This window comes from Halichoeres trimaculatus, unplaced genomic scaffold (genome assembly GCF_033239565.1).
Source record: "Halichoeres trimaculatus isolate MK-OKI-2021-1 unplaced genomic scaffold, fHalTri1.1 fHalTri1_scaffold_12, whole genome shotgun sequence".
Lineage (NCBI taxonomy): Eukaryota > Metazoa > Chordata > Actinopteri > Labriformes > Labridae > Halichoeres > Halichoeres trimaculatus.
Genome location: NW_027437190.1, coordinates 29386374 through 29411667, shown reverse-complemented (window position 1 = coordinate 29411667; position 25294 = coordinate 29386374). Strand labels below are relative to the sequence as shown.

The following is a 25294-nucleotide window of genomic DNA, read 5'->3' as shown; positions in this document are numbered from 1 at the left end:
ATCCTCATGCCTGTGCTGGTTTCACTTTGCTGCAGTCAAGTGTATATTAAATTTTGACTAATCAAAAAGTGAGGGAATTGGTGTTTGGTAGATTATTTCTTCGTTGTTACAATGCTTCTTGGCAGCAAATCTTATCCTGTTGAAAAAGTCTGTGTATTTCCCTTTTAAATGGAGCCACATTTGTAACAAACATGCAATCTGTCTACAGCTTATTCTGCCATAGATTCTTATTTGATGGATTGGATGATTTAAGTCTAAAGAAATAAGACACATTGGCTCAGTTTATGAACAACTTTGGTTCTATCTTCTATACCAAACTGTGACCCATTATGAGACGCAATCAGTCTTGCTTACTTTCATCCAGGTCGTAGATCATTATCACAAAATCGGTCAACCACAGTTGCAGCCTCCAGCTAATGGGGGTTGGTTACACTGCAGCTTAAATACATTAAAAGACATCCATTTAATGCCTACAGTAACACCATCATCAATCCTGTTTTTTGACCCAGTTATTCTGTTACTGACCAACCAGGTTGGTTGGGATTTTTTGCACACATCTCTAAGAATATCCCATTATCGTCGAATTGATTGGTGGCCTTGTGGTTTTATCCTCAGGTTAAGTTAAATCAGTATTGTGTCTTTGCTGTTGTGACCCAATCACCCAGAGATTTCTATGAGAACATGATTTAACGAGAAGCTGCATCTCCAACTGTGCCTTTTTATTACTATTATTTGCTCCTCTGTGACTATGGAAGCATCAACAATTGGAGGATTGAAGCTGATACTGTCTGTTAGGTTCATTGTACCCTGTTAATAGCGTTCATGATTCTCCACATGTATGAGTGTCAAATCCTCTGAGTCTGTGGAAAAAAGGGGGCTTTAGCAGCCTGATAAATGGTGAAAGCGTCTCTTGTCTTCACATAATGTGGTGAAGAGCCGAGACTTGAGCTTTTGGTGTTGAAAGCAGCCGAGACATCCAGCTGACACATATTTGAGAGCGGCCTAATTTCTTTCAGATTCATGATGAGCTGAGGAGCATTAGATCAGAGATGTGCAAACAGCAGAAATGGGAGAATTAGACAGTCAGTGCTGTCAGCCATTATCCACTGTGGGTGAATTGTCGGCGTTACGATGCTAACATCCATTAGAGCAATTAGCAGCGCACACAGGTGCCCAGACCTTTCATGAAAGCCTCAAAATAATCCTAATTTCCACAACCTTGTAAAGAAAAATGTGTATTAAATGTAATATAAGCAGCAGGAGAGAGTTAAATAGAGCGTAAACTTAATTTCGTGTTGGCACAATTCATTCGATTCATATGGGCTTAATAGTATTGTTCATTTTCCTGCATATTTAGGGGTGAAGTGTTGGTACCTGGTTATGTCTGGGGGGCATTAAGTCTGACTAATGAAATGACTCTATCCTCTGTGGCGTTTTAATCTATTCACTGGGAAAGTAATTGACAAGCCGGCAGTATGTGCATTAGGATAGCACCGGCACCAAAGGACAGCTGTCACTAAAGCAATTAAAATGACAAAGGTTAATTAATTCTCTCCAGTTTTTACCTGATATGAGACATTCACAATGAGTGAGTTTTCATTTCCGGAGGAGTAATGGTGTTTTGAGGAGAGTAATTTATTTGTGATTTAAAAAAAGAAAAAAAAATACACCAGTCATTGTCTGTTACAGCCTTTAATATGTCAATACCTCACACAAAACTGTGCCCCAGGATAGCTCCAGCCTCACATCTGAAATGAACTCTGCAGCAGTAGCACTGTGGTCTGAAATGACAAATTGGTGTTTTTTTTTTCCCCAGATAAGACACATTTCTTTCTCCTGTTCAAAGTAAGACTGTGATTTGTTTATAAATGAGGCTTACAGAGATGGTTTACACTTCTACATTTCATCTCAACAAACGTCCATGAGTAGGAAAATGAAGCACTACGCTTTCGCTGCGGTTGGGGGTCAAGCAAAAGAAAAACCTAGTCGCAAATAATTACTATGCCAACCACCTCTGACACCGCGAGAGCAGAACCCAAGAACTTTCTAATCCACCTAAATGTCAAAGCTACGTTCGGCGCCCTCCCTCCGTGTGAATCTCCACAGGCTGCCAAAAGGCCAGTGGTTAGTCATCTGTTTACTCCTGCAGCTGCTGGGTGTCACTGGGACTCTGAAGGAGAAATCCCATGATTCTCTCTGCCATTTCTGACAGCTCCCGCCCAGACCACATTAATCAGGGATTGTGGGCGAGCTAGGGGATAGACGGCAAGCATGGATGGCTCCGGCCCAGGACAACTGAACCGAGGGAGGAGATCTGGGCCCAAAGATAACTTAGACGTCCAAACACTGCCGGGTTGTAATGCTGCTGCTTCCATTCACGCGCTCGCGCTCGATAGACGGACGCCTTCTCCGAGGGAGCGATTGCTTTTTCCTGTTGCCGGGTGAATAAGGTCTTTGAAATTAACATAATTTAAAAAAGCATTGTCTTTAAAGAGGAGTTAAAATAACCGACCTTCTTCAACTTGTGCAAATGAGCTCCATGAAAAAGATTCACTGCTGAATTCTGGTTATTAGATATTTGAGATTGGTTTGGATTTAATTCCTAAAAAAGCTATTTTCCTGACGTTTTAATTATAAAACTCTACTCTCCACATCCCCGATGTTTAATCACTTCATTAAGTTGTGTTGAAGGTACAATCAGTGAGCTGAAAGTTAACTCAAGATTGGCCGTTTTGCCAGAAGAAGAAAAACATTAAACTGGAACCTCCTGCTTTCCCACTAAAGTTCAACAGATGCTTTAATAAAGGTAGTAATGCCAGACCAAACAGTGAAGTTATTAATATTTTCAGGCGCTGAAGATCTTGAATTTGTCATGTCCCTACAGGCATGTGAATGCTGGGTTTAAAACACAGAAAATTCACATTTTTCACTTTGGTACTCACAGATTTTTCCAACAATAAGATGTAAAACAGTGACTGAATGAAGTTTAAATGGTCAAAGTGTTTGTGTTTTTATTTACACACCCAGGAGACAGAGAAACAGACGTTTTCATCTGGGGAATAGAAGTCGTTTGTTCATGCTTACTTGATCTTCTCTAACTCCTCAGGGAAACATCTGTCTCCTTAGCTGCTAACTGTTCACCAGTTACACTCCAGCTGGGTCTGATGGCTGTTTGCAGTGCTGTGTACTGTAGATCTAAAATCATGATAACATACTTTCGGGATGGTTTATACAGCTGTCAGTGGATGAAATGGTGCAAAAACATAATTTCCTCCTCTTATCCTGACACGAACATTAAAAAACCCACTTCCTTCTTTCTTCACTTGTTTATAAGACCATGGTCACATTTTTTTTAATCTTCTCACTTTTATTAAAGTAAATTTTTATCTTTTTCCCCACATGTTCTGACACTGAAACGACAAGAGAGAAGTTACTTTCTTCCAGCTGCCTCTTTCTGAAAAACACTCTCCTGCCAGATCTGCTAACACAGTTAACACTCCTCTGTGTTGCTAATGAACTGTTAGTGCTGCTGTTGTCTTTTTACAACCAGATTGACAGGAATTTTGAGCGTGAAACAATGAGGATGTGTGTTTCATGGCTTGGATACATTGTTATTATATGAAAAATAATATATAGTGAGTGGGTTGATGTCGCAAAAAATACATACATAAAGAGACAAGACCCTGACATGAAGAGGAGGGGACAGCTTAAAAAATAGCCCCTGGTGCTACCAGAAAACTAAATGTTAGATTTTTAAATCATTATAATTTTTAACAATTTTATTCATGGTAAATTCACAAAATCAGCATTTTATAATTAACATCATTAAAAGATGTAGAATATATTTAAGTCAGTTTGAATTTTCTTCTCCTTTGTGATTCCTTTGTGTGTTTTAACATCTCACAATGGTTGATTGGTCAACCATTGCTCTTCAATTTAAACTGAGAGTGAAACCAAAAATATCCTCTCTGTTGTTTACAGCTAGGCCAGGGGCGATAGTCAATAAATCAATTAATCGTTCAATAAATGAAAGGAACTCAATAATTTTGCAGGCCTCAATATCATCATCACCATGTGCATGTGTGTTTGTTTTTGTAGTTTGGGATGAAGCTGATGAGGTTGTTGAAGCCTCGTAGATGAGAGAAGAAATATCTTCACAAACTGAACAGTCTAGTCGCATTGGTTTGGCCTCGCGTTAAGAATAACTTCATAACTTCAAGTGCAATTTTTGACTTAGAGCCAATTTTATTTTTATTGTTTATTTTTTTGGGATGTTATTCCAATTACATTAATGAAACATATTAATGAGAAATATTTTAAATTTATTGCATGTTTAAGGGTGTATTGCATTATTATGACATATATTTTTCTATATTAGTGGTTAATTTGATCTCGAAATAATATTGTCAATAATATCATTTATTGTCCAGCAAAATTTGTCAGTGGCCCAGTCCTATTTACAGCAAATTTGGAAACTAGCATTTTGCCACATGGTCAACAGGATATTGACTTATAATATTAAAAAAGTGCCATACTCCTTTTCATGGATTGATTTAATATCATGAACTTTTTCCACCAGAGCCCCTTGACATTGGAACAACCTCCCCGAGGAGAAACGGTGTGCACAGCCAATAAATCACTTCTTAAAACTCTCTTTTACTGACTTACTTTTGTACAATTTCACATCTTTAACTGTATATTAATGTAACTGATTTATTTTATTTAAAATCTTTCTCATTTATTCCTTTTTGTTGCACTTTATCATTTCATTTTTCCATTGGTTCTATTTATTTTCTCTTATTGCTCTATATTGTTTTTACAAATTTCACTTTCTCTGTTGTGATGTTGTCTTTTTTTTAACCTTTCATTGTCCTATGATGCTTCTGTTATTTGTATTTATTTATTTCCCATAACACTGGGGAACAATTTGATTTTTTTTTTTTTTTTTGTTGAGTTAGATTTGTGTGCTGATTAAAACTAAAATTGGCATGCCAATACCTAAAATTGCAGTCCGTTTTTTCTAGCACGTCAAGTTTTTTCTCCACAGCTTATCCTACAGATAAGCCAAACTCTTCTGAATAAGCTGTAGTAAGACTTCCCATCTGATTACAATTGCACTTGTTTAAGCAGTCACAGTTGAGACAGCGCAGTGAGAGGTGTGTGCTGTTCCCAATAGGTCAGTACTATCAATATCTGCAAACAGGAAGCTATAGCATTGAAGGAATTCAGAGGATTTGTGCTGCTTTTCTCCTAATCTTGTAACCATGGGCATACTATTTTAAGTTCTATTTCGTTTTATGCTGTTTTTTAGTTTTCAAAGTTTGTAACTATTTCATCTTAGTGTTTTATTTACATAGGTTTATATTTCCTTAGTTCAGATCATGTCTGCTCCTGTAGCTCCTCCAGTAGCCTTATCCTTAGTAAAAACATAATATTGTTAAACAAACATTGCAGTCATGTCTGTTTCTTTCATATTTCATTGTTATAAAACAAGCATGTATCTGTTAAGTGAAGTATTTTTCACATTTTTTAAGAAAAGGGGATACTATTGTTCAAAAACGACGCGATAGAGAAAAACTGAGATCAGTCTTGAACTCAGTGCCCAAAAATTAGTTAAAAACAGCTCTCAGACCTAACTCAACAAAAAATGTGTTCCCCAGTGTAATCTATAATTAATTGCACCATCAAAGACTCATCTGTTTAATTCTGTTTATTTCCTTGGATCTTATTCTTTATTTTATTTGAATTGTCTTTTTATTATCACAGTAAACATCTGTTTTCAGAGGTGCTTTATAAGTAAATGTACTATTATTATTGTAAAATGACGTGTGTGATCTGGTTTTCCCCAGCATAGTTCTTGCTACTCTGATATAATTGCTGTGTTAAGGGGGTTTGACCCATGAGAATGAAGTATTTAACACTGCTGCTGATTAATAAGAAAGCTGCTTTTGGAAACTTGATTTAGCAGAGGAAAAGTGAGGCCATGTGTATTAAAACTGTTGGTGTAAACCCTTGGTGAGCGTCTTTGACTTTAAGGAACCTTTCAGAAAACACAGACACAAGCCGTAGCATTAACATTAGACACGTGCTGTTAGTGTTAAACTATTGATCAGTGCAGCTTCCAGTAAGATTTGTAAATACTTGTGTAATCCATAAGGTCACTGTTGATTTGGCCTTAATCAGTACACAGAATAATATGCTGCATTTCCCCTCAGACGACATCAGTCGGGGAACGGCTCCATCTCTCAGCTACTCTCACACCAAACACTTCTGCGCCAGACTGTTTACACTTGTAAGATTACGTGCATAATGAGGCTGTATTGTCTCGGCAGAGTGCTGCTTTAATTCTTTGAAGCTGAACAAACTGTCCCTGGCACATTCGGGTAGGGGTGGAGAGATATCAAAGTCACTTTATTGAGATGAAAGAACTGGCCTAAACAGCAATCTGAGACATTAGTCATTCCTTCTTCTCGCTGACAGAAACATGCTCTCAATTTACGAGTCAGGTGCTTCCAGTGATTTCTGCCAGCCTTGTTCCTCCACATCATAAATTCCTCTTTATGCTCACTCATCCCACAGGCGGACCCCTATTCTTTGGCCTGCCTTGTCACAAAATACACCCCATGTTGGCATATTGGATGTCAGCCAGGCTGCCATTAGCAGTTACTGTGTCGCGTATACCATCGCGAACTGCACTGAATTTAAATAGACAGCCGTGATTGCGCCCCTAGGTGCACATTTGTGCGTTTTTTTTACAGGTTTCCTATCAGCACTTTAATTCAGTCTTTCTATGGTGTTGACTCTGCAGAGCTCCCACTTACACTGTGTTCATTTCCTCTAAATGCTTCACACGCAGCCACTGGCTCCCAATTTGTGTAATGAAGGTTTAATAGCCAATTGGAACATCCAATATCATTAACAGCCAGAGTTAGTCTCATCCTGGATTTTTATTTTTTATTTCTTTTGATAACCAGAGGTGCGAAAGCTTCATAGGTGGAATGTGTGATTAGCACCTGCTGTTTAATGTATGTCCCGTCTTTCCAGGAGCAGGATTTCACATTTTTACAACATCTCACATTTTAACAAACTGTTTGTTCTCTCTCAGTCTTTGATGCCTGAACTTTAGAAAATGATCCTCTCTATCATTCCCTTTCACTGCTTGTTCAAATATCTATTTTTTAAACACTTTGAACTTTTTTTGACCTTGTTTTGTTTCTCATTATCAAGCACTTTTCTGTATAAATGATTATTCCAGTGTTATTTTTGGATGCTGCGGGGGCACTGTGGCTCTGACACTTCGTACTTACTACTGGCTGCTTGTCATGTAAGTGATGCAGGGGTTGAAAGTTTATGTGCTGAAGTTGTTGTAAGTCAGGATACAAGAGCTGAAATGGAAATGCAAGACTTAAAAAAAAACAGCAGAGTTAAAGCACAGTCAGGTACTTTTGATTTTCTTAAAGGAGCAGTTCAGTGTCTCTGTCATCTTGTGTGTCTTCTGCAAGTTTTATTTATTTTTTGAAACATTTACGCGCTCAAGTTTGACGTGATGAAAGCCCTCCATTGGTGTTGATTACTTTGCGCCACCTATGGCCTTAAGACTGCAAACACACGACACAGACTTTAAACAGAAAGGACCTCTTTTTTCTTTCTCTCCTGGGACTTGATGGAGATTATTTCTGACAGCTGCAATAACACAAAATATAGATGGACGTTATTCAGTTGTTTACCACATTCGGTTCATGCACGGACATGGACGAGAATCCAACGACGACATCAGAGAGCTATACCCACTCTAACAATCACACTGCAGAAAACAACACCACTCAAAATATGTTTGCTTTTCCCATTATGCCCTCTAATGCAAACTGACAGATTCGTCTTATTTGCGTTGACATTTACGTGTATGCGGTGATTACGGGAGACTGATTGGAAAAGACAGAGAGCATGATTGAGACGGAAACACACTATCAACGTAAACAACTAAATTAGCAGGAGAAAACATTAATAAAACTGTTTTCTGGTCTTTGTGTAGAATCCATAATATTTACATAAATACAATCAGCATATTTTTACGGTTGGCTTGAGAATTTCCTTTCGATGTAAGCAGGCAGGCAGCTATGCATATAATGTGAAGATTGCAAGCCTATAAATGCTTCCCTAAATGCTCTCACAATGACCTCAGGGTTGGTCTGTTCATTGGAGCATTGTCGGTCTTGCGTCAAGGTTATGTTAGCTGTAACAATGCCTGTCGACATCTCAAGTTTGAAGACTTCGTTTTCATTCAAACAATCCGAACACCACTCTGGACCCGAAAGCTCGTCTCTGCGTTTTTTTGCCCCCTGCTTTCTTGTCCGATCCTGTGATCACCCGGTGGGGAGGTAAGGGGTGTCGCTGTGGTAGTTGTAGTCTGGACACACCTTCTGCACCAGCTTGTAGTCGGTGCTGTAGAAGGTGATGAAGATACAGATGACTTTGAAGGGCTTGGAGCACAGCCAGGACACGTGGCTCTGCGTCTGCTCCTGCGGGCAGCTCTGCGACGGGTCGTGGGCACACAGCGAGTTCCTGGTGCCCTTCTCCACCTTCTCGTACTCCACCCTGCAGTTGAACAGCTTGGTGTCCTTCGTCTCGAGAGCTGTCTGCTGCTGCTGGTGGTGATGGTGGTGGAACTGCTGGTGTGGTTGGTGGACCTGGAACTCCACAGCTTTTGTCGGAGGTACAAGACCCACAGACACATTGCCCTGCCCGGTGGAGTTGTGGCGGAAGTAGACGCTGAACGTCCCATTTCCGTGATCCACGATCTTTCCTGTAATGAGGAGGTTGAGCTTCACTGTTTTAATGTTGGAGTGGAAGTCACCCCAGCCGAACATCTTCTTGAACTTCCCCGTCTTGACAATTGGCCTCCTCTTCGTCCTGGATCGAGGATCTCGGGCATTTGAAGTGTTATAAAGCCAGTTCCACTGCTCCCGTTTGGAGAAGGGGTCTGCGTCATCGTCGTCATAGTTCAGATCCAGGGAGGTGAAGTTCTCTTTGTGGTAGAGGGTCTGGGACAGCAGGCGGCTGATGGAGAATGCCTTGCTGCTTTCTGTCCAGTAAGTTTTTACTTTGGCTTTCGAGCTCTCCCTCAAACCTGGATTTTCAGAACTCGGTGAATCAGCACTGGTGACCTGAAAGGACAAACAGAAAGGAGTTTACACCTTTTGACAAGGCAGCACAAATGCTAAAATAAGATTAGTGTTTGACCACGGCTGGTTTTCTGGACACAGAAGTGGAGCCCAAGACCCCTGACTTATTTGTTAGCTGGTGACTTTGCTTCTGAACCCTTTTGATCCCCAAAAGGTGAGTCGCCATTTTGGTAGTGGTTGACCTTGGTTGTTTAGCTTCCCCCTCCAAAAATAAGCCGCGTTTACACCTGTTCATCTCTGCAAGGCGCACATTTTGTGGCATTTCCACTGACTTATTCCGGGACAGATCCCCAAATAACCAAGACGAGCGGTCCCAATTTTTGGGACCCTTTCCTATGGGTGCCAGACTGAACCGATCCACCCTCGGAAGGTGGAGCTACAACACTGCAGACCGTTGATTGGTCGAAAGAATCATCCCTTACTGTGCGGCAGCTGCTGCATTTCTCCTGGCGGCACACAGACTTCTCTGAAACAAAGCTTGATTGTACTTTGTATCAAAGAGCTACATGCCAATCACAGAGAGGACGAAATGCTGCATGTCTTCCATTAAAGGGCAACTCCGTTTTTTTGACACCTGGACCTTATCTATAGGTGTGTGCATGCTCATATACTCACTCAGACAAACATCGTGCAGCTCGGAGTCCTTCAGAAGTTATTTAGATCCAACTGATTTTAGCCGCACTTAGCGGGGGCCACGGCAAGGGAGCTTCAGCGCGGGACATAATCTCTGCACAATCGCTCATTTCGGCTATATTTTTTCATCTATCCCTATCCATCGTTATCACAAACACACTCCTCTTCTGTTGCCATAGGCGAACACTGTCCACAAGCGCACCACCAGTTCGCATTGAGTCGTGGCCGTGCTCCTGTTTGTTGTTCTCGAGCCCGCTTAATCTCTCTCCCTCTGCATCCGTCTTTCATGGAGCTCCTCGTCCGTGTACTCAGGCTCAAACCGGTAAGGACAACCGTCAAACGTTTGTTTACCAGGTCGGCTCTGGGTCAGCTGACCCACCTGAAGACGGTAGACGAGCTGACTTTATGATAACACTGGCGATGGATGAAAAAATATGAGCGAAAAATGAGCGATTTTGCAGAGATTATGTCCCACGCTGAAGCTCCCTTGCCGTGGCCCCCGCTAAGTGCGGCTAAAAATCGGTTGGATCTAAATAACTTCTGAAGGACTCCGAGCTGCACGATGTTTGTCTGAGTGAGTATATGAGCATGCACACACCTATAAATAAGGTCCAGGTGTCAAAGAAACGGAGTTGCCCTTTAATGCTCTTTGTTTACTGTGTCACGTTTTTCTTCTTCATTGGGTTTATTAGCGGGGTACACTGCTACGGCGTCACACCATTATTTAACAGCTGGGGCTTTCAGTATCCAACTTACACGCTGCCTACCATGAGAGGGCACAGTTTGCTGTGGAAACGCAAACAGGATCAGGCTTAACTGTACCAAACCGTGCCAAACTGTACTGAACCAAATCCGACTGCTTGGTGGGAATGTGGCTATAGCGAACCACACATATAGAGTATCCACCTCTCAGCACTTTGGACAGCTCTAATCTTTGTGTGGTACATTGGTGATCGATGAAAAAAAATCACTACTTCCCTCACTGGAAAGCTTGTTCCAGATGCATCTAACAGAAAACCACTTGAAAACCTTACAGCATGACTTTCCCTGATCTGGTGCTCTTGGAATAAAGGGATCAACCGTGCAATTTGGATTTTTGGAGCCAAACTCAGTGGACTAGACCAGCTTCATCTTCAACTCCATCCCACTAAATGTTGGTTGTATATCCCACTGTTCAGAAAGATCTCAATGAAAGGAGAAAAGGTCAATTAATACTGAGGGTTTTCCACCCCCATGGATGCCGGCACCTTAAGCAAACGGTGTGAACACTGTAACTGACTCTCAGGGTGTGTGAAACATCTCTCGCAGCGAGTCTTAATCAAGATTAAGGGTATTCCTGCCATACATCGAGATGAATGAAGCGCTTCTCGGGTGCAGACGTGATGCAACAGCAGACTATTACCTGCTGAATGTGGCCTGAATGGATGATTGATGATTCATTTTGTGTCTCTCCTCTAACAATCACACAGATGAGGGAGCCAAGATCCCCCGTGCACCCTACAGAGGCCGGTGACAGTGACGTCCAAACCCCGGCCGCGGAACGTGACAGCAGATCTATCTGGTCGAAGCGTTTACATTTTGTACCTTCACCTCGCGATCAATACTCTGAAAATAAGGTCTTCTCTCATTCAGAAAGTTCACTGAATGACATTGTGGAACTGAAACCTAGAGAGTGGAGCTTCAAGTGTACAAACGGTTTCAGGAGTTGTGATCCTCCTCTGAAGCATACGTTCATTTTATGAACTCCAGAGTGAAGGACTTTGAAAAGATAGCCTCCAGTTGTTTTGAAGAGGCCTCGATGATGAATGATCTGATGCGGTTGAACCGTTTGTGGCATTGTGGAGACTTTGGCTGAGTAGCTTTTACATCTTTCTCTCTCCCTGAATAAAGACACATGGACGGGGCATTTTTTTTAAATGCAGCATGATAATGCAGAGTCAAATCAAAGGCTTTCTAAAGCGGGAAACATTTTGAGAAAGCCAAATCTTAGTCAGTTGAAGAAAAAGATAAAAGAAAGCAGAGCGTTGCTGTGAAGAGGTGAAGAGGAATATGAATTTATGCCATTTCCCTGCACAGCGGGGCAGTTAAACTGTATTAATGAACTCCTCCCTTTGTCTTCCATTGCTGGAAACAAAAGTCTGTCAGGTTTCCTCTCTGCTGATGTATTGTCAAAAGATAAAGTGAGGCTGAGGATGAGGGAGGCTTACTGTGCAGGATTTATTGGCACCATTATAGTCAAACATAAAGCTCCTTAGGATGTAAAAGTCGCAGTGAGACAGTTTCTTATAGACTGTCGACCAGGCAGCCATAAAGTACATTATGACGTTACAGTTCAGTCTTTATCCTTTGGTTTACAGATGTTTAAGGCGTTGGTTGTTTATTTTCGTCTGAAAAAGTTGACATTAAATATATCTCAAAGGTTAATACGGCAGCTATTTCAAAACATGGAAAAGGTCTGCTACGTGGAGAAAAAACATTATTTGCATCGTGTACGGTTTGGCTTCACCTGTCATCATACCTCAGAGCAAGCTACTGGTTTACTATAATACACATAAAACAGTCACTGGATAAAGAAAAAATAAGAGGTACAGATCCTGGATTTAAAATAGACATTTGACACCATAAATCACAACATTTCAGTTTTAAAATGCTCTCTGTCTTGGTTCATGTTCTAAAGGTGACACTGCAAAAAACTCAAATCTTATTAAATTTTGTCTTTTTATACTTAATATAAGCTACATTTACCTGACCAGTCCAGAAAAATGTCTCATTTCAAGTTGTTTAAAGACAAAAAATGAGGCCTGAATTTCATGTAACAAGTTTAAAAAATCTTCCAATGAAACAAGAAAAAAAGTTACTTGTATTAAGACATTATTATAGTTTTAAGCAAATTTTCTAACAAATTTCTCTTGTTCCATCAGCAGATTCAGACCGCATTTTGTCTTTAAACAATTTGAAATGAGACATTTTTCCAGACTGACCAGTTGAGTGTGGCTAATATCAAGTATAACAAGACAATTTTTACTTAAAATAAGACAAAAACACTTGATAAGATTTCATTTGTTTGCAGTGTACAAACAGTGTTTCAAGATCAGTAGCATCTAATCTGCTGATTACAAAACTGAAACAGGAATCCCCCAAGGAGCTGTCCTTGAGCCCTTTTCAGTGTGACTTATTTATGTCTGATATAAGCTTTGATAATGCTCTTTATGTGTACACTGGTAACACTTGCTGTTCCTTTAGACAGAAATGGCATTTTGGGTGACTCAAAATGAAAACTTCTGACCCCAGTTTAAGAGTATAATCTTTTGTAAACATCATCTTTCTGTTCTCTGTAAACAGGTGTTCCCTTTCACAGTGAAATACACAGGCATGTGGCGTTTCATGCCAATGACATCACCTACTGTTAGACTCTGGCATGCATACTCCAGTATTTTAGACATTTTTGCAGATCCAGTGCTAGTGGATTGTTTTCACTGTGTCGTAATATGAATGAAGATTGTTTTTAAAAATGCAAAAGGAAGACTTAGGTATTAGTCGATCTGTTTTTCCACTAAAAAGTCGCCTGAAACAGAGCGACTGAACAAGTATCAGAGGTGAAGTATTTGGGGATAATTTTAGATTACATTGTTTGAAGATTTACTGGATGATTAGGGCTTATCTTTGCTGTTCTGAGGCGATAAGAAACTGTGACACTCAGCTGTGCCTTTCTTTTGTTTATACTGTGACACTCTCATCTGTCCTTTCACTGAACTGCCTCGTCCCAGTCCAACCAGTCAGTAATCAAATCCACAGCGTGTCTTTACAACTATGACACAGAGTATTAGAGCATCTGCACAGAAAAAAAAAGACATTTAGAGATTAAAGTCTTACATTCATGAGAATAAATTCCTAAATTTCCATAAATAGAGATGTAATATTACGAGAATGAAGTCGTCTATTTATAAGAGGAAAATCACATTTTAAGGCTGCTGTTAGCCTTAATGTTGTTTTGAAGAGAAAGATCAGAAGAGCAGCCTGCAGCTGGACTAAAATGAGGAACATGGAGCATCTTGTGAAATTATACTTTAATTTGTTTCATGAAGAACTGAAAACTTGATCCTACATATCAGCACCACTTTGTTTTAAGAATACTCCGGCAGCCTGCGAATGTTTCTGCAACCGCTGTCAGATTTAACTTCACAAGATGATCCACATTGTTCAGTTTTAATGCATGCAGCTGGCTGCTCTTATCCTATAAATTACCAAATCCTTAAATTACAAAGTCTTTCTCATAAAATTCCAACTTTATTTTCTTATGACTTCAATCTCATAAATTCTACAGTTCATCCTTGTTATCTAGTACATTTTGGGGGTTATTAATGTACACTGTCAAATCTATGACTTTATTTTTTGTGATATTGCTACTTTGATTTTTGTAAATTTATGACTTTAATCTGCAAATCTCAGTGCTTTATTCCCTGCTGTAGCCCTAATCCTCTGCTGCACAATCAGGCTCTTAAAATCCAGGACAAAAATAATTAGACGTCATCATTTGCTCATTTTAAGCAAATAAAAAGTTTGTATTTTTACTATAGCAGAGATTTCTTTATGTAAAATGTTCACCTCAGCCTACAGAGCTGAAGCAGACCCACCAGAGCTTCTTTGTCAAGTTTCTCTCAGCAAAACATCTTCGCTCAAAAAGCTACTTCCTAAATCCTGAAACCTGCTTCTGGAAGAGTTGAAACTTTTCTGCAAATTTAAACACTTTTGAGAGAAACACTGCGTCACTGGTGAGTGAGTTTTTACAGTTTCATGCTGTACCTGGTAACATCTTCTTTTTACCTTTCTCACTTACTGTCCCATTTTATTCCCTCAAAAATCCTTCTAAGGACGGATGTTACAAATTAGCAGGAGCTAAAACACTAAAGTACTGTAATCTGATAGCCGTTTTCAGTTTGCATAAATTTGGACTCTGTTTGTGGTCAAATCAACCAAAAATGAACCGAAATGAATGAAGACAGCATTGTTTTAACCACAGACTGTTAAAAAAAAATGGACATAATCTTGCTCGGCTTGAAGTGAGGTCGCCACAAAAACTGCTTCCCCTGGTGGCTGGATGCAGTAAAGGTCAAAAAGTCCATCTCCACAGTTATTCCAGATGGGCTGTGGTCAAACTTATATAATTTACCGTACCTCATAGAAATGTTTTTTGTGTCCGATTGTTGTGGTGATTTGAAGATATTTGGGTCCTTTGTATTCATGTCCTCTTTTTTCTGAAGAGTTTCATTTTCAGTAGTTATAAGAGGTTAAAAACTAGGTTTTTCTAGACATGCACCAATCGATCGGCTCTGATTTCCTTAATTTTGGAGGATTGGTGATCAGGGATTGGTGATCGGCCCATCCTTACATATAAAACTGATCTTATACATCTCCAGGAAGGTCTGACAGCCAGCCATTGTCGCTTTTTGCTCTGAGACCTAAAACTCAGGACACTTTATTGGTTGTTTAAGTTGAAACATAAAGATAGATTTTATTGTTTCAAATTTACTGTTCAATGGTTTTCAGTAAAATAAGATTGGAACATTGAAGGTTTATGCTGTCAGTTATAAAAAGTAAAAAATAAAAATCGGTATCAATCGGTATCGTACCAAATCATCAGTATCGGCAGGTCGGGATTTTTCAAGATCCGTGATCGTCCCCTATTTATTACACCTCATAGAAATGTTCCTCAAATTCGATTGTTGTGGTGATTTGAAGAAACCATTTGCCTGTCTTGTATTCAAGTCCTCTTTTTTCTAAAAAGTTTCATTTTCATTAGTTATTAGAGGTTAAAAATGAGGTTTTATGTCACGTTTGATGATGATTGACAACTGGCGTTTTTCTATATTTTTTTCGGGGATTGAAAAATATGTCAGGAGGTAGAGTCAAGAAGTGATAAGACTTGCAAAAGAAAAAATATGTGTATTATTTTTGTCACCCCCCTCACAGTCTCTACTGCGCAGACTCTGGCTGCACAACTGCTACAATAGCTGCACCTGTGACGGGGGAATTTTGGCTTTAAACTGTATAATTGTAAATGGCAGAGCCATGGTGTCTTATCTATAAACAGTCTATGGTTTTTACGTCACGTATTTTGCATTGTCCAACTTCTTTCCAAATATACTTGCAGTATTTGTTTCTTACATCTTCTGTCTTCATTCATTCATTCATTTATGCTCACTTCCACTTTTTACAAGGGAATGAATTTTCTCAAAGTGACCTTTGACCTCTAATCCAAACCATAAACCGGACTCCATTGTCATGAACATTGCTATTCTGAGCAGTGATAAGACCCTAGTCTCTAATGATCACATGAAATATCATTTTCTTGTGCAGTAATTACTGATTCTTCTCTATAACTGAGTTTCAGTCTCAGTGGAGTCCTGAAACCAGATCAAGGGATATTAGGAAACTGCTCTGAGCTGCTTTAAGTGACTGTCAGGCTAATTAGTGACACTGTGTGCAGATTCACCATTTTCAGGTGCAGTCGGGGAGAATATTTTCTAAACAATGCAAGGCTGAGGACACGGTTAGTTCAAGTTTTATCATTCTGTCAGCCAGGAAATGAGATTTCCTACAAGAGTTTGTTTTGAAAAGCACCTTAATTTTCTGCAACTTCCTGTTATGAATACTTTTGTCAGAGGAGGTGTCGCTGGAATCAATTTTTTTCGAAAAGGATTTCTTCTCTATTTTCCTCCAAGATTATCAAAATTACACAGTGCATCTGGAGCGTGTGCCCAGTCGTGATCAGACCCAAGTCCTCGTTGTGTGAACTGGCTCTGTTGTCACCGGCGTTATTTATGGTCCCGAAACTGTGACATGCAATTAGCTTTCATCTAAAGCACCTGACAGTCTCTGGATTAGAGCACTCAGAGGCACATTCACAGAGACCCCACTTCACGGATTAGAAACCCAACCTGTAATCCAGCCCAGGGAGATTAGGCAGATCAGAGGCAGTCCTGACTAAAGCAACGTTTATATCCAGAACACCCCGACTGACTGCACCAACACTCGGAGGGCCAAGATTTACCTCTCGCCGGCTTCAAAACATGCAAGCAGGCACAAAGAGTCTGTGTGTGTGTGTGTGTGAGAGAGAGAGAAAAAGTGTGTGTACTCGTGTGTTTCAGATGCATGGCTGTGTCTGAAAGAGATACTGCAGAGAGAAAAGAAAGAAAATGCTGTTGGATAAAGGGCGGGAGGAAAACAAACATGGCAGCGTAAAGGTCAACAGTCACACTTTGATAACTTTGGGCTTAACAGATATTGCTTTGTCAATATTAGGTTTTATTACACACCAAATAAAGGACAAACTCCATCGTCCGTTACCTGGAGTGACATTTACTTTGTACTTAATTGGCTTTATTTAATTGCACTGTATTCTATTAATTCATTTTTAATTTAGTGGTTGTCTGAGAGCAGCGTGTCACAGCCTTTGGTTTCATGTGTGCCCCCTAGGAATGACACCATGCCTTCTTGGTATCACTCTCAGAGTAAATAAGATCAGTCCGACCTGTAAGCAATTAAAAAAGTTATTTTACGTTAAAAAGGATCAGCAATTGTTTGTAAACTTTGAGATTCGTTTGGGGTTATTTATCATAAAACAGACAGAAAAAAGGAAAATAATGAAAAAGAAAATGAAATGCGGCATTTTTTTTACATTTCGCATTTGGCTGACATTTATTTTTATTTCTTATGGCTTAAATCATTTTGTGTGGAAAGCAACACATTTTTGCAAAAATCTAGCATACAAAGATACATCACTTGCAAAACACTTCAAACCATTTTGCGGGAGTAAGAAGTGTATGCACAAGTATGATATTCTGTATTTTGGTATTTTACCTTTAATAGTGTTTTATTTTAACACTCCACTCCCCTTTGTAAGCTGCTGCAACAAAAAATCCCCCATTGGATTTTCAGTAGAGTCTATTTCGTCTTATCTAAGATGTTTTCAACCATTTAAAAAGCTGGTAAAATAAATTACCAGTTGGATAATAGAATCATTAGTCAGGATAAAACATCATTACAGGATCTTGTATTTCTTGCAGTATTACCTGATTTATTTTGGGGTCTGAAATTTAGCTCTAACTCAACTGAGAGTCAAGAGTTTAATGTGTTTTTCATCCTCTGAAAACTTAAAACACTCAGTTTCTGTCCGGACACAGCGTAAAAAAAAAAAACCCAAACAGAGGTGAAAAAATTGTGGGGAAAAAAGTAGCCGTGAGGTAAATTAATAAACCAATTATAATAGACGAGATAAAACTGCTATTTTAATTAGCCCTCTAAATAATAAACAATTAGCGCTCGTATAAAAAAAGAACATAATGACAAATGAAGCAGTATTACTAAGAGTTATCTCACTGCAGTGTTTTGAAAATGTAAAATCATGAAGAAAGCATTTTTTTTCTTAATCACATTTTCACAAAAGACAAAAAATTTCCAACAGTTAAGATAAATAAAAAACTGTGCATGGCCCTAAAATCAGATTTATCATCCGAACATGTTTTCTAATCACCATGAACAAACACTCTGTAGTTCATCATATGTCAGTCTCACATTCACCAAATATTTAACACATGCACCTTAAATACCTATAGCTTCATAAGCAGTTCTCATTTATCAGGTGAAGCTTGAGAAACATTTAGTGACCAGCTCTTTTTAAAGATGCTGGTTTCACCTCTAAGAAAAAGAAACAGTCTCTGCTGTGGTTCGAAGATTTACGTCTCTATAAACCAACAGGCTGAAGGCTGAGTGTCACACAGAGGGTCAGGAAATCAGGAAGGCAACAATACGGACAACAAACTGTTGGTTGTGATCTTCTGAAGGGATTTATTAAAGAAATGCAGATTTCAGCGGTTGTACCATTCAAGGGACTGGGATTGTAAAACTGAATCTTGAATCTTGAATGTGAAAACTGACTGAAAATTGAAAAGCTGACTTAAATGTGCAGAAACAACTCATTTTTACTCCTGACATCTTTTCGCTACTTTCAGTTGTGTAAACAAATGTATTTTTCTTTTTTTTGTCACAGCTTTTCGGAAGTGGGAGGAGCTGAGTTGGAAGCTCCCGTTGCATGCAGGGAAAATAACGTGTTGATTAGGATAAATGAAAACAAATTTGTGAATCGAAGTGTCAAATCATGCTGTCAGCCTGCTGACATTTAACTCATTCAGTCTCTAATGATGATAATGTTTAATATTAGGTCTAAACTGCACAAACACATTTTAAGATTATAGGGTTTAAATATGGTTTAAGTAGTATTCAGTACATTAAAATGAAACATGAAAACAAGTTTGAGGCGCTTCAGAAATGCTGGATTAAAGCAAAAGTTGGTGTTTTGTTTTTGGATTACACAAGAGATTCAAAGAGGCTAAGATATCCGGATGTTTTTTTTTTGGCATGTGTGTGTATAAACGAAAAGCTGTTTAAAACCTCCCCCCAAACTCTCACCATTTAAAAACAGAAACCTAAGGGACGTCTTTTTAATCTGGTTTTCAATTTGGAGAAATTTCATATTTGGTTAACATTGTTGTCAACGCTTCCAACCAGGCATATCGTAATTACAATTTTCTCAGCTTTTTCTGACTTGATGTATTTTACTGACTTGTACACTATATATAGCTGAGGCAAGGCAAGTTTATTCATAAAGGACATTTTGGCAAGGCAATTCAAAGTGCTTTACAGACAGAAAAAAGAAAAGAAAAGAAAACAATTAAAATTCCATTTAAATGCAGGTTAAAATTAATCAGATAAAATAAAACAAAATAAGATTAAAAGAAAGAAAGCAAAAAAGTTAAAACAGATTTTAAAACAGATTTTAGGATGAGTTTTTTTTTTTTATTTAAAATAATTTGTTAAAATGCTCTAATAAAAAGCAGCTATTCTCTCTAACTCTTAAAAAAAAAATTAATGTATTTTGATTTTTTATGTCTTCAATTGTGTCTGAATCTTTTGTCATTTTCCCTTCTTTTACTAATATTTCTTTTATGAGGGTCTTGGGGCTGGATGATTTTATGTATAAAATGTGATATTAAAAATAAAGTAAGGCTGGGTTTACTTCTTTAGACTCATAACGGCTAAAATCTGTCTTTAACAGGAAAAGGACTAACTCATCAAAAAGTACCCTCAGCCAAAGTTTAGAGGTCTTGAAATTTACGCATACGTAATGTGTTTTTTCCTGCAGAGATACTCTGAAGTATCTCCACATCATATTTAGAGGCTGTCAGCCCTCAGAGTGTTTCAACCTTCTGACCTGCACGAGTCTCCCACTCCGTTAAACTGTCTGTTAAAGCTGTTCTCAGGTTTGGTGTATGAGGCAGAATCCCTCGACAAAGATAACACAAACAGCATCAACATGCACAAGTCCTTTAGGAAACGACTCTCAGATTGCCAGATGCGGCGTATGTGCAGGCTGTTGGACAAACATAAATGCTATCTACTCTTGGCGAGGCTGTGATAAGGCGCAGGCGTCCGCTGTTTGAAACAGGAAGATAAACAACCCCCGGCTTCCCTCGGGAGCTCAGGAGGATATTCTATGGGCTGGACCCCCGAACAGCCAACAAATTCCACCTTTAATGGAACCACCGGAGGAGCCAGATGACTCGGCGGTGGGCTGTACACAAAAAATCCTTGCGAGGAAGAATGAAAGTGTGTGTCAGTTTTCATTTACCTGAATGCTGCGGCTGCTCTGACTGCTGTGTGGGGAGGATTTGTGAGTGCGACAGTGTTGCTTTAACAGAGTTGGAATGGAGAGGGAGCTGGCTGATGGCAGATTTGAGCTGCCACTTTGCAATCTTGATTAGGTGGTGTTTACAGTTCACCTGCAGCATCCAGAATTTAATAGATTCGCTGTCCTTTCAGTGCTGTTTTTGTGCTTAAATACAACGCAGCAAAAGTTTTGTAGATTTCCTGACTTTTTAAATTTGAGGTATTAAAGTGATGCTCTTATCCACAGAGGCTTAAAGTGTGAGGAGCTGTTGGAGGTTAGAGTTTGGCTCAAGGACATGTTTTGGGATCAAACCTGTGACCTTTTGAGTAAGATATCTAAAGACCCGCTCCACCACCTCCAGCAAAATGCTTCTTTTAATCTAATTTATGACTTTCAGATGCTATGAATCACAAATACTTTGGCTCGGGGAGGGACAAAATAACAGTGCGGCAATACGTCATTCCTCTGACTCGACCAAGAAAATAATTGAAGCTTTGATACCAAACATCAATATCTTTGTAAGAAAAAAAAGAAAAAGAAAAATTTAAGGGCCATCTGAAAAGATCCCTCCTCTAATTTGACTCATCATGGCACAGCTCTTTTGTTAGCACTGGACAGACATGCAGTGTCAAATCAGAAAACGTGAGCTTTATCATGGTAAAATCAGTATACAGTGATGTTTTTGTACTTACTGCACTGAATTAGTATTGTAATGTATCATTTTATATTGAACGTGATTAAATCGTATCGTTCCTTAATGTATCACATAAAAATGCTTATTGTATTGTTTTGTGTTGTATCCCATCATGTGTATCGTTTCACATGGTATCCCATAGTCCTATCTTTCTGAGTTTCCAAACCGTGTCACATTGTATTGTTCCATATTGCATTGTACTGTATTGGGCTTTGTTGTATCATAGATCATATCTAGAATAGAATAGAATAGAATAGAATAGAATAGAATAGAATAGAATAGAATAGAATAGAATAGAAAATACTTTATTTATCCCAGAGGGGAAATTCATATATATATATATAGCTGTGTTTTATAATATAATATAATATAATATAATATAATATAATATAATATAATATAATATAATATAATATAATATAATATAATATAATAATAAGGGATGGGCAAGCACTGGTATTTGTATCGGGTATTGGGCCGATACCAGCAGCCGATACTCAAGGCAAAAAAATCGTATGTCGAGGAAGTCCTCCTCGCCAATAGTTGCCGCCACTTGCTGCGGTTTAACACCACGGCAAATATGCGACAGCTCCTTTTCGGACAACATGACTGAACCAGGGAGAGTTTACTGCGAAACTGTTTTATTTTGCACTGCAGTGTATTTTAACAAACACTCAGTTGTTAGACTGTGCTGTCTTTGTTTCAAATGATGTGTCACTGAGAATTAAATTTTTATGTATCAAAAGTAATAGTTGTATTAGTGTTGAGTACCCAAGATGGAGAAACTCATATTGGTATCAGTCTGAAAAAAGTGGTATCAAACATCCTTAAATATAATATAATATATTATAATGTAATATAATAATTTTTTATAAAGTATAATATATCATTTCTTATCAGTCTATATCTTGTCATTTGTTCTATATCTTCAGGTGTTGTATCGTATCATACATTATCATAAGGTATCATATTGTATCGTAATATATCGTGCCATGCCGTGCCCTGTCATGTCTTGTTGCATCATATCCTTATCTTATCCTACTATGATTTCATGCCAGTCTGTATAACATTATTTTGCTTTGGACTGTATTGTATTGTTTTGTCCCATTCCTTTACGTATCATATTGTATCGTAAGGAATCATATTGTGCCGTGCTGTGCAGTATCGTATATTATCATGCTGTCATCTCGTGTCAGTTTGGTGTCATTTTATTCCTTGTGTTGCATATCATATCTTAACATGTCGTATAGCCTTGTCTCATTTTTTGGCATGCCTTGTCGTATCGTATCGTATCGTATCGTATCGTATCATATCATATCATATCGTATCGTACTGTACCGTACCGTACCGTACCGTACCGTACCGTATAGTACCGTACCATATCATTTTTTCATGTTTAGGCTTTATGTCATTGTAGTTTTATTTAGTTTTAGTTACTATATTAAATCATACAACAAATTGTGTTTTGTGTTGTGTCATATTGTATCATACCATTTCATATATATTGTGTCTGTTATGTATGCATCAAATCTATTATATCGTATGGTATAATATAAGTTATATTGTCACATGTAGTTTAACTTTGGTGTCATAAGGTGTTGTAATATGTTGTATCTTTGAGTTACCCTCTGAGTCCCGTCCCTAACTCCCACTACAACACTCTCCAGAGGAAGAAGGCGACAAGAAAAACTCTGTATATTTTTCAGAGCTTCTTTAATGCAGAGCCCCTTTTCTGAGATAGAGAAATATTCCCTGCACAGGGAGATAGTTTAAGAGTCTTTAGTGTGCTGATGCCGTCTTTAGGAGAATTTTCCTACTGGGCTCTTGGGAAATGATTGTCGTCATAGTCGTTTACAGTGAATTTAACTTGTCTCGTCTCATGAGGTCCCCCCGTCGCTGAGCTGATGGATCAACTTAGGGCATTTGACGCCCACTAAGAGTTTAGGTCTATGTTCTCGCAGTGATATCAAAGTGTTACCTGAGGGGGGTCAGAGATGATGACAAATCACAAAGTGTGTCAAGACATCACAGGCAGCTGCGGATGGAGCCGAGTCCTATCACTGCAGCAGCGCTTTGAGGGGCCAGGGCACAATTATCACCATGACTTCTGAGGAGGATAAATACTGTACGCGGACAGACTGCGGGATATTAGAGCTGGGCAGTTTAAGAAGAAGAAGAAGAAGAAGACGAAGAGGGAGAGGAGGAGGTGGTGGAGGAGAGTGGGGGGAAGAAGAAGAAGAAAAAAACGTAGCCACCAGTTCTTCAACTTACCCAGAGGAAAAATGCATAATCATATTATTTCACACACGACTTGGTTCAAAGGCGGCCAAAATAAGTTTGTGAGGTTCCCATGGGTCTGTCAATCTGTTGAAGGAGCTGCAGGCGAAAGCTTAGGATGCACCGAGTACGAAACAATTATGATCATCCCATTAAAGCATAGCGAAGCAATTTGGCAGCCCAGTCTGCAAAAAAAACACACTCCCATCTAGTGATGCTGTGAGATCAGCTCACACTACTAAAGTGCTTTGGACATATAAGTCTCATACTTCATGATTAATGTCTGTCTTTGTTTGTGACGGGGGAAGAATCCATGTTAGTTGATGTTATTGCCTGTGAAATCGAAGAATCCTTGTTTTCCTTCTTAGGCTCCGTAAAGTTGAAAAAAAAGAAGAGGAAGGAGGGGCGAAATGATTAGTGTGCTTAGTCAGCTGTGAAATTGAGTTTATGGTTTTCAAGACGGTGAATTCAATTCGATAATGGGTATTAAGTTGTAGAGAATAATTAATAGTAATTGACTTCTTTCCATCACTATGCAAATTAAACACAGATAACACCACGGGAGCTTTTTAAGGCCAGTCAAGTTTGCAGGGATTAAGTTTATGGAATTTTTTTGTTGCAGTGAGGAGTGGCTCCTGTTCGCCTTTGATTGCTTTGTTGACAGATTTATCAGCGGGTGAGGGGTGACTGTCTATCCGAGGATTAAAGGAATTGGGTTGTCACAAACTGTCAAGGCATTGAGTTAGGAGCATTCTGGTGTGTTTGTCATAATGGGCTCAGGCTGTTCTGCGACCGCTCTGTCAAATATATCCTCATTGAACTGCATCTGTAAATGGGAGAAAGGAGGGGAGGATGCAAAAGGAAGGGTTGAATGGAGGGAGATATTTAAGTGGGACTGTTTGCGGGGTGGATTTGTCAAGATGCAGATTTGGGATTTGGGAAGCTTGTGTTCACTCTTACATTAAGAATTTGTGGGGATATAAATGAGTGGGTGCACCGAGCAGTTAGAAATCAGTCTCTTAGGTTAGTCCTTTTTGTAAGAGGACATAAAACAAGAAACAGGCTGTAACTCCTCTATAGCACCTGTAAAATGAGTCTGAAGAAGAAGAAGCAGTAAACATCTTCTCATATTTCACATAATCAACCTGCATTTTAGGTGAATTTCCATCTGAAACGCTCAGTTTTTATCACTCTGAGGTCCATCTGTTCTCACACCACCTGAGCTGACTTTTCAGAATTTTCTGTTCGTAAATATTCCCTGAATTCTCCACCACCAGACAAGCATTAATCACATGTTGCAGAGATGTCAAATAATCTGAAAATGAAAGACAAAGGTCAAATCAGAATGACATTTAACTCACCAGGGAGATGAGCGACAGCAGCAGAGCAGCAGCCCGCAGACATGTGCTCTTCATGCCTCTTCTTTGTGGAGCGTCTCCCCTCATGTCAAACTGTCCTTGATCTTCTCAGCCGGGAGAAAAAGAAACCCTCCTCCTGACTGAGCCGGTATCAGCTGCAGAACTTGAGGAGAAATAAAGAGTGGGAGAGGCGGTCCTGAGGCGAGGGAGCAGAGAGGAGTCTTCTCAGGCTCATTCAGGAGAGTCAGGATGGATGTTAAAAACGTGGATGAGGTGGTTTCTTTTTCTTTTTTTCTGTTGCTGTTGTTTGTGGAGTGAGGTTTGGAGGCGCAGTGCTGAGAAGCGAGGTGTTTGTACATCAGAGTGTCAGTGTGGAGAGACGTTTTATACACCACGCTCTGAGGTTCAGAGAGGGAGCGAGGAA

At 39.2% G+C, this 25294-nt stretch overlaps 1 protein-coding gene across 1 annotated transcript; it reads right to left on the bottom strand.

Moving 5' to 3' along the window:
* Nucleotides 1-1694: 1694 nt before the first annotated feature.
* On the bottom strand, nucleotides 1695-25294 carry LOC141801313 (neurexophilin-1). Its single transcript, XM_074684309.1, has 2 exons — nucleotides 24874-25294; nucleotides 1695-9164 (listed from the first exon to the last, which is right to left on the bottom strand). Exons 1-2 carry the CDS (start codon nucleotides 24955-24957, stop codon nucleotides 8364-8366), a joined length of 885 nt encoding a protein of 294 aa, XP_074540410.1. The 5' UTR covers nucleotides 24958-25294; the 3' UTR covers nucleotides 1695-8363.